General features: G+C 30.7%; 1 protein-coding gene and 1 long non-coding RNA gene across 2 annotated transcripts in view; one reads left to right on the plus strand and one right to left on the minus strand.

The window, feature by feature from the left end:
- LOC117237080 overlaps positions 1 to 9,977 on the minus strand; it is a 76,814-nt gene extending 66,837 nt beyond the window's left edge. The window contains 13 exon segments of the mRNA XM_033500694.1: positions 13 to 574; positions 576 to 655; positions 657 to 703; positions 706 to 785; positions 1,563 to 1,830; positions 1,833 to 2,002; positions 2,004 to 2,123; positions 2,125 to 2,164; positions 4,568 to 4,689; positions 5,953 to 6,165; positions 6,167 to 6,190; positions 9,668 to 9,727; positions 9,729 to 9,977. Of these exon segments, the coding sequence (XP_033356585.1) occupies positions 13 to 574; positions 576 to 655; positions 657 to 703; positions 706 to 785; positions 1,563 to 1,830; positions 1,833 to 2,002; positions 2,004 to 2,123; positions 2,125 to 2,164; positions 4,568 to 4,689; positions 5,953 to 6,165; positions 6,167 to 6,190; positions 9,668 to 9,727; positions 9,729 to 9,853 (1,911 nt within the window). The 5' untranslated portion in view covers positions 9,854 to 9,977.
- Positions 9,978 to 16,485: 6,508 nt separating this feature from the next.
- LOC117237081 lies at positions 16,486 to 16,996 on the plus strand. The gene is made up of 2 exons (XR_004493944.1): positions 16,486 to 16,610; positions 16,847 to 16,996. It is a non-coding gene; the product is annotated as an uncharacterized LOC117237081 (long non-coding RNA).
- Positions 16,997 to 17,905: the final 909 nt, after the last annotated feature.

Consider the following 17,905-nt stretch of genomic DNA (forward strand, 5'->3'; position numbering starts at 1 on the left):
CCAGATACTAACCACTTGAAAATCGTCGGATTTCCTCCCACATGCAGAATCTTTCCTGTCATACGTTCCAAACGCGGTAACATCGGCCTCGGAATTTTCGATCAAGCTTTCAGCGATCTCCTTCATAGAGTCCGTGTTCTTATCGTTCTCCAATGCTTCTGCCTCCTCGACTATCAAGTTTTCCTCTTTGTTCGCCTCCTTTTCTCCTTTCTTCACGCCTTCTTGTTCTTCCAACAGCTTCTCGTCGGTGACGACCACGTCGAGCATCGTCTGTTCGTTGACCGCCGCCTCGGCTTTCACTCTCTCATGCTGGTTCACGCGTGGCCCTTCCTCGTCATTTCTCGACGACTTGCCATAGAGGCTTTCCTTACTGCCCTCTCTGTCCGGTACCCTCGTCCTGCCTTGTTCGTGTACCGTCGACTTCGATTTCGACGTGGTCGAGACGCCCACGCGTTCCTCCGTCCTCTCCTGCTTCTCCTCTTTCCCGGCTTGCTTTCCTTTTGCAGCAACAGCCGCGTTATTCGCATTCGCTCTCCACCTCTCTTCGCGGCTGTTGTCCCGCCGAATGCCGTGCCTCCTTCCTCCTCGATTGGTTGAAGAACGATGCTCGGGTTTCTTCTTTCCACTCTTTTCGGTTAGACTTGAATACGCAGCGGGATATCGTCCTTGCTATCTTGGCGCTTTAGTCGGTCTTCCTTGTTTTTGGAGATAACAGTTTGGGGATCAGGCTAGGTAAGCTTATGTCCTCGCGACTTCGACGCAAGTCGTCGGTACTACCTCGGTATCTGGAAGAAATTCAAATGCTGTTTAATAAGATGCATAACGTAATATAATAATATAATCTATCGTAACATCTATGTGTAACATCTACAATGATGTATAGATATCTATAACATGGATGTGTTACTTTCAAGTAAGGTAGAGCCCCTCTTATTTCGGTTCAATTTCCTCCTTTGAGAAATCAATTCTTGAGATAGCATTCTCAGTATCGCGCATTAATTGTGGGAACATAAACATTTCTGTTCAAGCTATTTTATTATCATTTTATTTTCAAGACATGTTTCCTACTGATCTAAGTTCACTTCTTAAATCGATCATTATTGAGTGTCAGTATTTCATATCCGATGTTTCCCTAATTTGTTTTCATATATTGTTTATAAACACGTAAATATTGTAAGTAGAATAATCGCTAAAAAGTATATGACACCACTATAATTCCAAAACGATGGGATGCAAACTAAGCAGGTGTCAATAACTCGCACGATTACATATTTTCACGTTTCCTTTGAACGTTAACAATCTTAACTTTGCAATTTTTGTTTTAGTCGAAACGATTTCTCGAACAGTTTTACTTGCATTGAAACTAAACAGAACGTGAATTATCAAACGAATCGCATAAATAATACCTAGGTCATCATTGAAAATCACTGAAAATCGGGGTACTTTTGAAGAATATTTCGATGATTCCTATGGGTGTGTAACGAAATTTGTTTTGTTCTAAACGATTCCTATATAATCCTATATAATCGAAACCTTGATTGAATCCGTGATTGAATAAATACCTTTGAGGGATGAGAGAACGTTTGGATGATTCTTGGGGGCTTCTAATGTCTTCGAATTCCTTGCAGCTTCTTTTAAATATTGGGATATTCGATTTTCTATCTCCATGTTTAATTGGAGATTTTATCTCTGGTGAAATAAACTTTGACAATATTCTCGGTGGTTTTATCAATGAAATTCTTGGTATATTTTGCTCTTGGCTACCTGTCGTCTCGTCTGGCTCTTCGATCTTTGTTCTATTGCAGCTGGTGGTTGCAGCGGATCGGTCATAGCATTCGACGATAGTTCCTCTTAAAACAGCTTTTCTATTCGTTTCGCATTCGTTCGTTCGTTAGTTTCGACTCGTGACGTCAATTTTCGGGAGAAATCGATTCGTTTTTGTTATCGCATCTTTGGATGGGTCGTCTTCGTGGAACTATTACTTTCATCGAACTGTTCATTTCGCAACTGCTTCCTTTTCATCAGAATTCCACGTTTCTCTGTCAACGGACTTTACGATTTCATTCTTGTTAATGATTTCCCGATATTCTTGATGACGAGACGGCAAACTTCGATATATACGCTGGCGATTTCCTTGCTGCGGACCAGCGTGTGGGTGGACCATACACAGAACGTATGAATAATTTATTGGATTTTTTTGATAAGAAAATAAAATTTTCGATACGTCAAATATCGATAAAAATACTTGCATTGAAAATGAATTCAAATTTTTAGATTTATTATAGTAATCAGTTGGTCTGATAAATGTACGACAATTTACAACGAGGAGCAAAACTTGATGCAACATCTTTGAAACTGAGTAACATTTTTAAATTTGGACCAAACGATATAGATCCTTTTGAAAAGTTACGGAGATTAGTTTACTAAATGACATATAAAAAAAATTTTCGGAAAACTGCAATTGACCGAAATCGCGAAGAAAGAAATTAACTTTCGCTTTCTTCAACTTTATTATCGAAGCATGTGGAAAAATTTAAACAACACATTTTATAGATTTATATCAGTTATATATATACTGAAAATTTTATTGAGATCGGTTGATGTAAAAACAAGCGAGAGGCATCGAAAGATGTAGATTTTGGGCCGAAAGACGCGAAAACTGGGATTTTCGCCATTTTATAGTTCATAGCGACGTTAACCAATTTTGATGAAATCTTCAGCACGTATATAATTAACATAAATCTCCAAAATGTGATCGTTAACGTAAATCTTCGAACTGCTCAAATTATCATTACAGGTTTGGATAAAAAAAAAAGTTGAAAAAGTGACCTTTCCTTTTTTTTCAACCAATGGCAATTTCTTCCCATTTTTTTTATATATCACCTGGTAAATTAATCTTTCTAAATTCTTAAGAAAAAAAAATCCAAGTCGTTTCATCCAATTTTGAAAAAGTTATTCAGTTTCAAATGATGTTGCATCGGTTTTGCTCCTCGCGTATATATATGTGTGTATGTATGAATTATGATATATTTTACGCTATTCCTAACAATTTTACTATATCTAATGTAGTTAGTATTGGATCTAATGAACAGAAATATTGGAGTAAAAAGTTTATAGAAAAGAAATTTATAATCCTTAAGATTTTTTCAATTATTTCTTGGCTGTAAGATAATGACAAAATTTATATATAGGGTGGTTGGTAACTGGTGGTACAAGCGGAAAGGGGGTGATTCTGCGCGAAAAAAAAAGTCGAAAATATGGAATAAAAATTTTTTTTTATTTTTTTTTTTAATTTTTCCATCGAGACAACGATCTACAGTGAGATCCGTTATAACGAGACGTGATAAAGTGCACGCGTACCGAACGAAAATTCAAAGTCGATTTTCTCGAAAACAAAGCCTCAAACAAAAAATTGTTATTCTATATTTTCCACTTCTTTTTTCGCCCCCTTTCCGCTTGTATCGCCAGTTACCAACCACCCTGTATATCTATTTAATATTTCTATTTAATATTTATATATTTCTATTCTAATATTTCTATAGTAGAAATTGAAAGGCTCTAATGAAAAAATATAATAGAATGGTAAAATATTAAGTTGTCCGAAAAGTGTCTTTCTTTTACACACACGTCTTTTACAACGATGCATCTTTATACAAACATGAAACTTGACCTATCGAATGTTGTGATTTTTATTTTGATAGAACAAAATGCACCATACGTAATTCGATAAAATAATATAAAACGAAAAATGTTGTGCATCCATTGTTTCCTCATAAAATGAAAGAAACTTTTCGGACGACCTAATATTTTGGTTCCAATTAATTCTTTATGAACTTATGAATTTTTGTTATTACGGATTTCTGTCGGAAATTGGAAAACAATCAGAAATTTGAATAAGCTCTTTTTTGAATAATAAATTTAGTAATACAATAAATTGTTGCAGTCTGTATTTCCATTATAAATATTTATTATAAATGTTGAGTTATATTCAGTGAATATATTTCCCACATGCTTCTAAAATAGCGTTTTCAAATATATATGATTTTATTTTTCACGTTTGACTTATGTTTTACAAAAACGACATTCTTCCTTCCTTTTTTATTTCTTAGATGAAATTTAAGTCCTCTTTTTGGAAAACTAAATTGATTAGACATTGCATTAATTCAATGAAATGATTTGCTGCTATATGTTTGTATACAAATCCATATGTAACTACTGTTGCATAACTACTATTTATTTATTTATGGCATTTAATGTGAAAATAAGAAGATAATACTATATATACTGTAGTACATTGTATATATAATACACTATATAATATATAGTATATAGTATACACTATAGAGTATATAGTATATAGAAGATATATTATATTTGATATTTCACATCGATATGTTAATTATTTATATGGAATATGCTATTACGTTCAAGTCTGTATGTATTTAATTCATATAAATTTATACAATAATATTATTATGATTCTAACATCGCAATAAAATGTCGAACATGACATTAGAACTATAGATATAACATATATAGAATAAAAAAATAATATTCAACAAACCGTTGATTGTCCAAGCTCGTCGGATGCTGCTTTTCAATAATTCCACAGGTGACGCTGCTTTTCCATTTACAGATTTACATACTGAATTTACATAAGTCCATTTCTCAGTAACAACGTGTAATTCCCTAAAGAAACAAAAGTACTAGTTCAATTTTTGCATAAGAAAGATGGAAGCAAAAATACCTAATTTTTTAGTAAAAAAAAGGCAGCAACACTAACAAGAGGAAATACTTTTCAATTACCATATCAAGCCATTCCATAAGAAACGTTATTTCTTACTTGTCTTAAATTTTGAATCCAAAATTAGGTCGTATGTAAGGAAAACAGTACAATCAGTAATTAGAAAAATTACAAATACGTATATATATATAGAAATAATCAATACTAATGAATCGTGACGAAAATGCTCAGAAAATAGCGATGTTCAGATGAAGAGCAGAAATATTAAATAATATAAAAGAACATAATTTGAAATCTGTATGTTAATCTCTCTAATCTTTAAATTTTTAATTACTTCGCGCTCCGCAAGAGCTTTTCCAAGAAATAGAAAATTCAACAGAATGCGGAATTTGAAGACGATAATCAAATGAGAGTGACCTATCAATTGTCAAAAGTTTAACAATTTTTCAGGGTGATTAAACTGCCAAAAAATTGATACATATATTCAGAAAACAATTGGCAATGAATATCCATTAATACATACGATAAACTCGATTTTTCAAAGATTTAAAGTTACACGTATAATGTATATAATACGACATTACTTACAAAATAATCTAATGTCTTTCATACCTCATAGTTAATCAATACGTATAAAAATTTACAAAATGACCATAATAACTAGTACTCTTAATAATCATACGATCAACTACAAAGCCAAATGCTTAATTGAAGCCTGTCGCTCACTTGAAAAATATTGCAATAGTTTGTTAACTTTATTTTTATAAATCTATATTTAATACACTAGAATTTTATATAGATTGCATTTTATTAATTTTACGATATAGACATACAAAAATTTACAGCGATTAACAGAACTCATCAAAATTTATTTTTATGGTGGCTTAAGAGATTAATATAATTTTTGACAAAATCTACATTTAATATAATATTTTGTACGATATTAAATCTTGGCAAATTTGCCGTATACAAAAAAATATTGCATTATAATAGAGTATTTTAAACCTTACTTTTAATATACATTAAAACTGCATTACTTTCAAACGATTTTAAATCGTGTCACTTATTTTATAAAAAAGAAGATAAGCAATCTTATAAAACAGAAAAGCACAAAGAATCAAGGAAACGTCGGAAGGAATCTTAGTAGAGTCGCGAACAACGTAAGCTATGCAAAAAGGAAATGGTGTAACAATGGAAGAATTACTCACGCGATCTTATAGCAAATGTTACAGATCCATTCGACGTCTTTGTTATCGGCAGGGCTCCTGACCTCGATACGGCACTGTCTGCAAACTCTGTGCCTGCAGCGTGTGCACAGAGCACCGGTGTTGTAAAATCTACCAAACGGTGCACCGCATCTGGTGCATTTACGTCCTTGGTACGATAGTTCACCCGACGCCTTCAGTAGTCCCTCCTTCGTGGTATTGCAGATCAGCCTTCAGTCTTCTGTAAAACGTACAGTTCCTTTGCATTACCCTCCCGATTGCACCTTACTGTCGGCTTACGATAACATCGTACTTGCATTAATCACAGTGGTGTGCAAAAGTTTTCAGTCAGATAGATTTTTCACTTCCTATTCCAAAGATGATATCTAAGAATTTTAAATAATATTGACTATAAGAACATGGTAAGTAATAGTAGCAATAGTAAGTAATAGTTATATAATATTAATTAAAATTCTTAAGAACATCATCTTTGGAATATGAAACGAAAAAACTTTTCAGAAACTCTTGAATACTATTGCAGATCCTACTATGAATAAGAACACAAGGAAAATGTAGATACCATGTTCCTCGAATTAGTGTAACATTTTTATTCTAAGATAGCACAATGATAGCTCCATTAATAAACGACCAATTGTCATTGGTTGAAACAGATATAACTGATACTTTATTTTATATTTTATATAAAACCATACATATGCGGATTATTTTTGCAATAGTATAAATGTAGTAGAATATATGTATATGTATATGTAAGACACTTTTAGATAAAGTAATTAAGCATTATCAATACGTTCCATTGACTAAAATCAAGTAGAAAAATATCTTGTTACATCTCACTAAATGTCTTATAGCACATGTTCATTATTCGACTTAGTTTCTTTTCAAGATTACAATTATCAACTTCTAAATATTAAACATAAATGATTATAATCGAAACAAATAAGTTGCAAAACAAAACATTTGAAAGCTGTCTTTTTGAGGACTAGTTCTAGGATAAAATAAGTTATAATTCTAGGATAGGGTAGATTTGCTTGAATATCAATGAATTAGGAAATCTAAATATGCAAAAACATAAAAACTACGCATGATATACAAAAATATTTTGAAGGTGAAGCGATCCATTTTGATTTTGATTCTATAACTTTATACATACATAACTTTATATATAAACTAATCTAACTTTATACATAAAAATATAACTATGCGTAAGCAACCGCAGCTTATTCGTAAATATTCTATTCGAAATGGTGATGACAGTTTCCCAAATCCTAATGTATAAATGTATATAATGTATATAATGTATATAATGTATGTATATGTATGTATATAATGTATAAATCCTTGATTTATAAGGTACTACACCTGATTTTGTGACAAGAGTTTGGAAAATTGGAACTAACGATATTAATAGTTTATCAGATATTAACATTAACTTTTTCCGGTTAACTACGCTCAACTCGACATTTTTTACATATACAGGGTGGTTGGTAACTGGTGGTACAAGCGAAAAGGGGATGATTCTACGCGAAAAAAGAAAATATAGAATAAAAATTTTTTTTTAATTTTTCCATCGAGACAACGATCTACAGTGAGATCCGTTATAACGAGACGTAATAAAGTGCACGCGTACCGAGCGAAAATTCAAAGTCGATTTTCTCGAAAACACAGCCTCAAACGAAAAATTTTTATTCTATATTTTCGACTTCTTTTTTCGCGTAGAATCACTCCCTTTCCGCTTGTACCACCAGTTACCAACCACCCTGTACTTGTTATGTTTCTTGTTTACAGAGTTTCTGTATTAAAATTGCTAATGCAACTTACTTTATAACTTTTTTTACTTTTCTTGTACAATGTTTTCATTATTCGATATTGCAATGTAAATTAGGTGACGTAAATGTTATTTATATGATTCTGAATTTAGTCTAAAAATATGCAATACAGTTTCCTAAATTACTATCTTTCATCTGTTTTTCTTTCTTTTGCTAATTTTTAATTATTTTAAGTGATTTAATAGGAAATAGTAATAAAGCACATTTAATAAATGAAACAGAATTAATATGAACAGTGGCAAGGAAATGTACGTTATATAAATTAAATAAATGTGCGTAGGGAAGTTGCTTTAAATTTTTGGAATTTACCAAATGTCCAGCTGGACAAATTGTAAAGTACAAATTAAATAATAAAAAAAAAATTCTTGGAATATCTTGAAATCGAATATTTCTTCTGCTATTTTATTTTCTTAATACAAAATCACGATTTCGATCAAAATTACAAATTCAAAGTTTTCATCAATTCCTGGAATTTATTTTGTTGCAATCATATTCCAATTTAAAATCGATTATTTCTTCTACTATTCTATTGCCCTGGTATAAAATCGCGATTTTCGTCCAAATCTTTGAACAGAATTTCAAAGCCTGAAATTTACTTTTCTAATATAAACTTGGGATTTCCAATAAAATTGAGAACTTAGGACAATTTCCAGAAATTGAATACCTTTTTCGCTGGTATGTTTTTTTAGTATTTACAAAGCTTCGATTTTCAATAAAAATTTGAAGCTACTTCTCTTCGTGTCAATGCTGTAACACGCGCTGTATGTACAAAATAGTATCTGAAGTATCGAAAATATATATTGACTTTTTGGTGCCATGCCTTCATTTATCGCAAAAATGTTAACGTAGACAAGCACAAAAGAACAGAGCACATTTAAATTCTAAACAATTTTTTAAAATAGATTGATTATTGCTTATAAATTACCTGGAATTAAATGTCAACTACTGCTTGGACCATAAAAAGTTGAAGTTACCTGCAGTTTTATCTTACGGGATAAGAATACAATTAGTTTCAGTTCTTCAAGCTCTACCATTATATGAATGCTTATCAAAAAATCAAAATAATCGTACTGGGTCCTTGGATATTTATAGTCCTCGGGACTGCGGATATTTGAGTAAATTTATATTTTTAAAAAAGCAAATAAAGAAATAGAACTTAATCAGAAATTTATTTTACATATTAAACATTATAATAGGTGCCACGTTTTGCATTCTTTGTATTTTTGCATGTTTAAGTTTTCTACAAATGCATAAAAACTCGTTGCCTAATCGTTACATTAACTCGAAGATTATTGTATCAATTTCTTGTTATTACACAACGACAATTAATTGAAGGAGGTTTTGCGCCTTTTCGACCATACATACCAATTTCACAACATTTCTAAAACTTGCTACTTGCTTTTCAGGAGAATGATCTTCTAAATTAATCATATTGCAACTGATCCCAATATAAAATAAAGAAAAAAGGTATTTTGCGAAAGCTATTATTTATTATTCGTCGAACATGCTAGGAGAAATTAACAAACTACGAATCTTCGTGCATTTATAAAAAGTTCAAAGATGCAGAAATGTAAATACAAAATTCACATAGGAAACAAAAGCACATAAAATATCCAAAGTATAACTCAATAATATTTAGAGCAAATGAAACAAGTCTCTGTTTAGATTTCATCCCCTCAACTTTAAAGTTTATAAAAATACATAATCTACTATTTAGCGAGTCTTTAACGTTTATTATGCACTATTGACTGGTCGATGTGAGATCGTTGCATTAGTTTTATTGATCGATGAAAACGAACAAGTTATGACTAGTGACATGCACACACCACAGTATCACGACTATGCCCCGTTAATACACCAATACTCACGCAATGAACGCAACAGACGCACGTGATGTATTCCTGTGGAAATCAATGACTGTTCTATCCCGCCGAAACACACGTCACCACGTTTGGTATCTCAGTTAACACCAGAAAGCGATCTTCGCTTGTGACATTAGGCAAAGGAGAAGTGTGTAAAGTACAGCACGTGTTGAATATATCGAAAAATTGCATTGGTATCTTATTTAATTAACGCACGTATTACATAACGTTTAATTATAACACATTTATGTTTATTGTTAATTGAAAACATGTTGAAATGGAGTTGCTATATGTATAAGAAATTGTGAGAGATAAGCACTTATATTCTCTCGTTCCTTAAATGCACGATTTTCTAAATATTAAAAACCTTCTGAAATTGCCAATTATTTCATTGTTTCTTATTTCTTAATTACTTATTAATGCGTACATACAATATTATACATTTTAAATATGAAAATACCACATAATATAATATTAATATATTAAATATGAAAACAAATCGAAACCTAATAATTATGAACATATAATAAATTGGGTACTTTTGATAGTATACTATAATTTTCAATGTACTTTAACGTAATAACATTTTGAATGTCAAAAAGATAACACCTACTATATATAGAATAATGTAGTAATACCACATAATATAATATTAATATATTAAATATGAAAACAAATCGAAACCTAATTATTATGAACATATAATAAATTGGGTACTTTTGATAGTATACTATAATTTTCAATGTACTTTAACGTAATAACATTTTGAATGTCAAAAAAATAACACCTACTATATATAGAATAATATAGAATAAAATACTAAGACATTGCAATTTATAGAAAGATTATTAGACGACTCTATATATTGGAAGATATAGTAAATTGATCAAATATTACAAATATTACTTGTTTAAATTTACCTTAAGATTTAAGATTATTTATAGGTATTAGTCTCTTAATGGTCTTCTTAGGTTTTACTATAAATAAAATTATGGAAATACGTCATTTGTTTTCTTTGTGAGAGACTAAATCATATATTAAATCATGTATCATAAATAATGAATTAAAAAAATTTACAAAATGTGCGGAGTTGGTCAATTTAGCTTCTAACAGCATTTCATTTATATAACATCACAAAATTGGTTATCTCTCTCATCATTGGATCAAATCGGACTACATAAAAATGCGCTCGCCTACTTCAGAAGTGTAATCATAACATAAATTGTAGTAGTTTTTTGCGAATATTTCGGAAACTAAGGCCAAAGGGCGGTAACACGTATAGAAAAAAGTTGTTAAGAATGTTGACTTTGATAACATATTTCAAGGTCATTAAAATCGACGAAGCGTACCCTTTTCTATATAATTATCCCATTTTTCCACAAATTCCAGTATATTTCGCACACAAATTAATTAAAAATTTTACACAATCTATCGATCACAATCTAATCCACGAAATATCTCATGTCCTCGAATATTATGCAGAATATTATGCAGATAAATAAAACGACAGCTTCTCTGACTTTTGGTCCGAGGACAGTAACTCTTGGGCGATCGCGCAGTTGCCGTATCGCTTGTATCTAGCTTCTTTTGTTGTAAAAAAAGAATTGACACACCACGCAAGAAAGATTGCTACATCTTTCTGGTTGGTGCCAATGTTGCGTTAGTGTACCTCGTAGGTGTTCCACCAAGTGGCATATATCTGGTTTTCATTCTCGTCGCATAGTGATAAAGCATATTAACGTAACATACTATGTATACGATGCAATGGACACGACCAAATAACAGTGAACGATATTTTCTTTGACTTTTAGACAATTCGATCAAGTACTCGAATATCTTCCTCCTGTTTCTCTCTATCTCTTTTTTTCTCTTTTTTCTGGAATTGTGTTTGTGCGTGTAATATAGGATCAAGATACGATAAGAATAAACATCTACGTATTAGATATATATAAGCTCATGAAAGTATTCGAACATTTGTAGATGCCTTTTATGAATATAATATGTGTGCTATACAAAACACTTTAAAATTTCATTAGCACCATTATGAGACTTGACTATTATAATTAGATTCGTAACGTTTAAAACACGAAATATTATATATATACAGATATATTTGCACTAAATATCTTGTAATTTATATATATATAATAATAATATAATTTATAATTTATATATACATATATATATATATGAATTACAAGATATTTAGTTTAAATAATAATTTAATAATTTATAATTTATATATATATATAAATTACAAGATATTTAGTGCAAATATATCTGTATTTCACAGTGATCACAAAAGTATTTAAACAGTCAACTATCCATTATATTGAAAACCTCAATACATATTCAGTTGGACCAAATTTAACATCTATTATATGCTATAGATGGTTATTCTGGCTGTATAACACTTTTATTAAATATATGTTTAAAATTTTATATGTTTAATATGTTTAAATTTTACTGTGCTAATGTAATTTAAAAATGTTTTATATAACTTTATGATATAAAAGTTTCCTATCGTAAGTGTTTCCATGTTCAAAATACTAAAGTAATTGAGATGTTCGCATTAACTGATATTCATTGATTTTTAAGTATTACATTATTTATATTATTAAATATAGTATTCATTTAAAAGATTTAAAATTTTTTGACTCTATCTAAAATGCAATATTTTTTATATTTGTATTTAATTAATATTTTGGTCTATAAATATTATTTATGCTTGTTTGTACGTCCAGAGACAGGGGTGTTGCACTTTGCGTTATAAATTATAAAACAGATATATAGTAAAATTTATACGTGATGCGCACAAAATATTCATGCAGAAATTATCATCGTACTTTATTTTTAGGAAATTGTGAAACATTAACTTGTTACTGTACGTGAAAATGGAAAATTCTATTTTATTATTCTTTTATTTTTCTTTTTGTTCGAAAATACAGTATGTACGGTTTATTAAATACTTATTTTGATAAGTAAACTTTTGGATATGTACATATCCAAGCAAAAATGTATCTGTATTCCTTATTTTTAACTTTTTTCCCTAATTCTTATTCCTTGTTCAAACCTGCTTAATAGCAATAGAAAATATAAGTTAACAATATTAGCAATTTATATTAATTATAATTAACATAATCGATGAGAATATATTTTTCCACATTGCTTTTACTACCTGTAATAAAAATTTGGCCAATTTATTATCCCCATTATAGAAAACATGATTAAATTACTTATATAATTCATAATTCATTTGTTTACGTTATTAATTCCATTTAATGTATAATAGCACAAATATTTAAAAAATAGAAAATCTTACATTTATATAATTTTATATGTAATTCAAATTTCTAATTCATCACAATTCCTAAGATAATTTACCAAATATTTAAACATATATAAATTTAAATATTTAAATTTAAATATTTAAACGTATTTAAACATAAATTAGCTTCATAACGTAAACGTAGCTTCCTTCTAGTTCTTTTCGTTGCTTTTTTTTATTTCCATATATATACGTATATATACATATACCGTTAGCCTACATACCTTTAACCTCTATCCATGAAGGACAGAATTTCCGATGCAAACATTTACTCTTATATGATTAGAATACAGTAAGCAAATTTCTAGAATGCGTTAATTTATTGCCTTATATAATCCTGACATAATTTTCGCTACATTTAATACAAGCGAAACAATGAATCGAACAATCTTTACATTTGAGGCGTTTAACTATCAAATATTTTCATATTTTATCAAATTCGTTAGATATATTATTTAATGGAATATCTGGCAAAAAATTCATTTATAACATATTTACAGATATACATCAAATGATTGCAAATAGATATTTTTATATAGTCGTTACATTTGATTACATATCTATAAAAATGTCTCTAAAACAATTTATAAAAGGTCCTAGTACTTAACGAATAATATTAACTTTGAAAATTAAGTTCATTCATACAATAATGTTTATGTCCTGAATAGTATGGATTAAAAAGCTGCAACAGAATAGATTTATTAAGAATTATTTATAAAAGTAATTATCTAAAAATAGTTACTTACAAACTACTTATATTAGATAGATATATCTATAAATAAACATATTTCCAATTCCAATATATATATAAATATACCTTTTCCACTTTAACTAAATTTCTAATATATTGCAATATATTTTCTTCTAATTTAACTAAACTAAATAGCCAGTTAATGTGCTTCTTTAACTAATTTAATTTCATTGAAATCACATACTTATTTGAGTACATTTATAAAACCAAATTTATAACTGAGAATTACTATAAAGTTTCGAATGATTTAGGTTAAGTTTAACTCAGCATTTGTTGAAACCAGTAAACGTGTAAAATAGAAGAGTGGACACAGTTGTCACATCCGATCAGCAAAAGACGAAAGTAGTAGTAGAAGCAAATCCATAAAGAATCATTGCGCGCCAATCCCACGCATCCGCCTTAAGGGCATTAAAAGCTGTGCAGATTTATGTATTAATTTAAAAATTTTGTCTCCAATGGTCTTGATAAATGCCTTGTTTAAAATCACATAAATTATTAAACTAAATATATGTAGTATTAATAATTTATCACTTTGACAATAATCATTCAAACGGAGTTTTTCATTGTAAGTATTCCTCTTGTTAAATTTATTTCATTTATTATTAAGATTACGTTATATATTGTATATACATTTTCCCTAAAAAATCGGAGATATCGGAACATGACTTGTGAATAATGTCATTTTAATAATATTCATTCAAACGAAGCTTTCTTTTATAAACATGCCTTCTGTAACATTTATTTTATTTGTTACTGCAAAACTATGTCTTTTAATCTATATAAAATAGAAATATTAGAATAATAATAGAAATATTAGAATTATAGACAATCTTGTTGTCTTAACAAAATTCATTTAAATGATCATTTTATTATGAATACTCATTTTGTAAAATTTATTTCATTTACTACTAAAGCTATATTCTTTTAAAAGATATAGTACATAATAAAATAGAATTCTATTATGGAAATAAAAAAGAAATCTGAAAGAAAGAATTGAGCTTCATGAAAGAACTAACAATTTTCAGGAAATATACGTGATTACAATTGCAGTGTGAAAGCTACTTTGAATCGTCAATTTGCATACAAAATTGAAGAGTTTCGATGAGGCGGAATTCTAACTAAGAATTAACGTCTTTCACGGAGAACAACCTGGAAACAGTGTGTACGATGAAGCTGGTTGAACAGCTTCATCTTCGAGGATAGATTGCTCCAAGATAAAGTTGTTACTATCCTCCTGCTCAAGAAGTAATTAGTGTGATACTATAACGTGACCAGAATGTACCGATTTCATACTTAACTATTGCATGAATAGAATATTCTTTTTGAGTAAATTAAAGCTTATCGCAATTAATTCTGTCAAAAATGAAAGTAATAAATGACGGATAATTGGATTTCATTTATCGCCAAACAAATCTAAATTTCATCGATATACATTTTTAAGTAAAGTTAATTCTTAGATAGAAGAACATTTTAACTTATCTTTTATTAAAGAGTAAATACTAGTACCAAAGAAGTATTCATAAATGCCAGGATTATCACAGATTCATCATTTTGATATATTAGTCTTTCATAATCGAAGAACATTCGAGACTTAATCAAACAACATCCATTCATTCAAACGGAACTTTAAAACAGCTGTAACTTCCACTAAACGTAACTCGTCGTATTATGCGTCACATTATCAACTTACTAATCCGACAAGCGTATTATTCCTCCTTTGAAATCAGCGACATGGAAATGGTCACGACACTGCACAACTTGACCAGTTTTCCAACAAAACTACATAAATTCCATATAAAATCGTCCAAATAAACGGCAATTACATTGAAACAAAGGTGATCGACGATGTGTAAACGGTTGACGAATCGTGTTCTTTCCCCCCGTAAGATCGGCTTTCACCGATCTCCGTCGTGCCAAAAACACGCGAAAGAACCGAGACTGCTCGATACACCTACGCGTCCCTCTAGTTCCGAGAGAGCGAGATTCAATCGGTCGAAGACACGAAGACTACGTTGACCGCATCCGGTCGAGCGAAACACAGCCGCTAGACTGGGGATCGGCGTCGACTCACCGATGTTCGTTCGCACAATAAAACGAGCCAACCGCGGTGCAAGCTGGTGTCACTTTCTGCCACCATTACTGAGCCGATATTAAGGGCGCACTGGTGTATCCAGAGAGGAGAGTGTGGCATTGGTCGCGCGGCCGCTAGTGGCCGTCCGTCCATTTCCGTTTCGGTTTCGAAGATCGAGGATTACGCTGCGGCAGTAGCTAGCTTCACGCCAGATCTACGAGTTCCCGAAAAACTCGAGATCCGGTGTAGCACATAAGAGCCAGTGACAGTAAACTGGGAGACATTGCACAGCCAGGTACGTAGTGCTTACTTACCTGGACCGCGCAGCCGCTTTAGGTCTTGGTGAACCAAGCGGAGAAGCAACCGGCGAAGCGACCAATCGGCGCTCCTTATCGCTGACGCGGCGTGCAAGCGACACGATGTAGGTGTGTATGTGCACCGATATACATGCACACGGGCAAAGGTATCGGCGTGTCGTATCGGTTGTATTCAGCTATCCGCACGCGGCGGGATTGCGGCTTTTGCCGCGCGATTCGATCGAGGGAACACCGCGAACTTCAGCTCCTCGCGAGCGTAGAGAGATCGCGGTTTCTTCGGTACGCTTCGTTTTACTTCGGTTACCCTCGGTTCGCTTTTGCCTCATACTAGCGGGGGCGTAACTCCACGTAAGTACATTAGACGACGATGACAGTAGGGCTCTGTCTATCGATGTTAACGATTGCGGGTTCTATCTGACTTGTTCGGCTAGCTTTTTCTCCACGTGGAATACTTGTCGATTTTTTTAAATCGAAGGACACAGGTGAATCGCATGATAAGTTACATTTCTCATCCTTTATAAAAGAGCAATTTTAAAGTTCAATTTATTGCAAACCAATTCTACATCAAAATCGTCTACATTTAATTTTCCAATTAAAAATGTGTCTTTGTCAACCCCTTGCACACTTAAAATATATCAATAATATTATTTACGTAAACTATTATTAAACTTAAAATTTATCGCTTAATTTTAAAAGTTTATATTTTCGAATTTTCCAGGTTATTTCCTTCTTCAGCTATATATTTAATGTTCAAATACTTCGTTTTAACTATCAAGGGACATAATAGTGAGAAAATCAAGAAAAACGGACTAAACATATTTCTCAGCCTTGTGATCTGGAAATGCTTTGATTAAAGAATATGCGTCTATGATTCCTTTGTCAATTTTATTTTATCTTTTCGTTTTGTGCTTTCTAAACGTTATTTTGATCTTGTTTTGTGTTTTTAGACGGTATTGATTCGTTGTCAAATAGCGGACTGCAATAAAGTTTTATAACGTTCATACTATCATAATAATGTTATATAAAGTTTCTCAGTAATCATATTACAATCGACGAAAGAATAATTCTATGTAAAAAAAAAGTAAATCGAAAATGTAGGATGACCTTTTTTTCACATAATGCTTGGTTTTAAAAAAAATCGAATTTGAAAATTTGTCGATTACCGGGCTAATTTGTAATTACGTGTTCAAACCTTATTTTGTCCAAAATGAAACCTTTGCCAAAAGTTTTATTCTATATTTCCGATTTTGTTTTATCACGTAAAATTATTCCCTTTTTTAATCTACTATTTTAAAATTTAAGAAACCTGAGATTTTGTTATTTTTCCTGCCATCTTTGTTTGGTAATAATTATTATTAAGATAGAAACATAATTGCATATATATAATTATTTATTTTTGTCATATTGCTTCAATTCTAAATTAATTATGTATAGTATATTTAACAGTTTCAGTGTTAAAAGGTAAGAAGCACGAAGAATTTCAAATATTTCGACATACTTCAATGAAAAATGAAAAACTGCTAGATAGGATCTTTAAATTAAATACGGTCCTATAAATCATGCGGTTTTTCTGAAAGTTGATTTAAAAACGGGATTTTATAAAAGAGGGACAAAAAACTTGGTAGAAAAATGACAAACAGTTATAGAAAATGGGGGACGATAAACATAATTCAGAAACAACAGATAGTTTTTCAGATTACTTGATTTATGAAACGTCTTAATGCTTTCTAATAAATTCTTTTTAATAATGATATGAAATTGATGGAAATTTCGAATC

This window comes from Bombus vosnesenskii, unplaced genomic scaffold, assembly GCF_011952255.1.
Source record: "Bombus vosnesenskii isolate JDL3184/JDL3185 unplaced genomic scaffold, Bvos_JDL3184-5_v1.1 scf7180000013355, whole genome shotgun sequence".
Classification (NCBI taxonomy): domain Eukaryota; kingdom Metazoa; phylum Arthropoda; class Insecta; order Hymenoptera; family Apidae; genus Bombus; species Bombus vosnesenskii.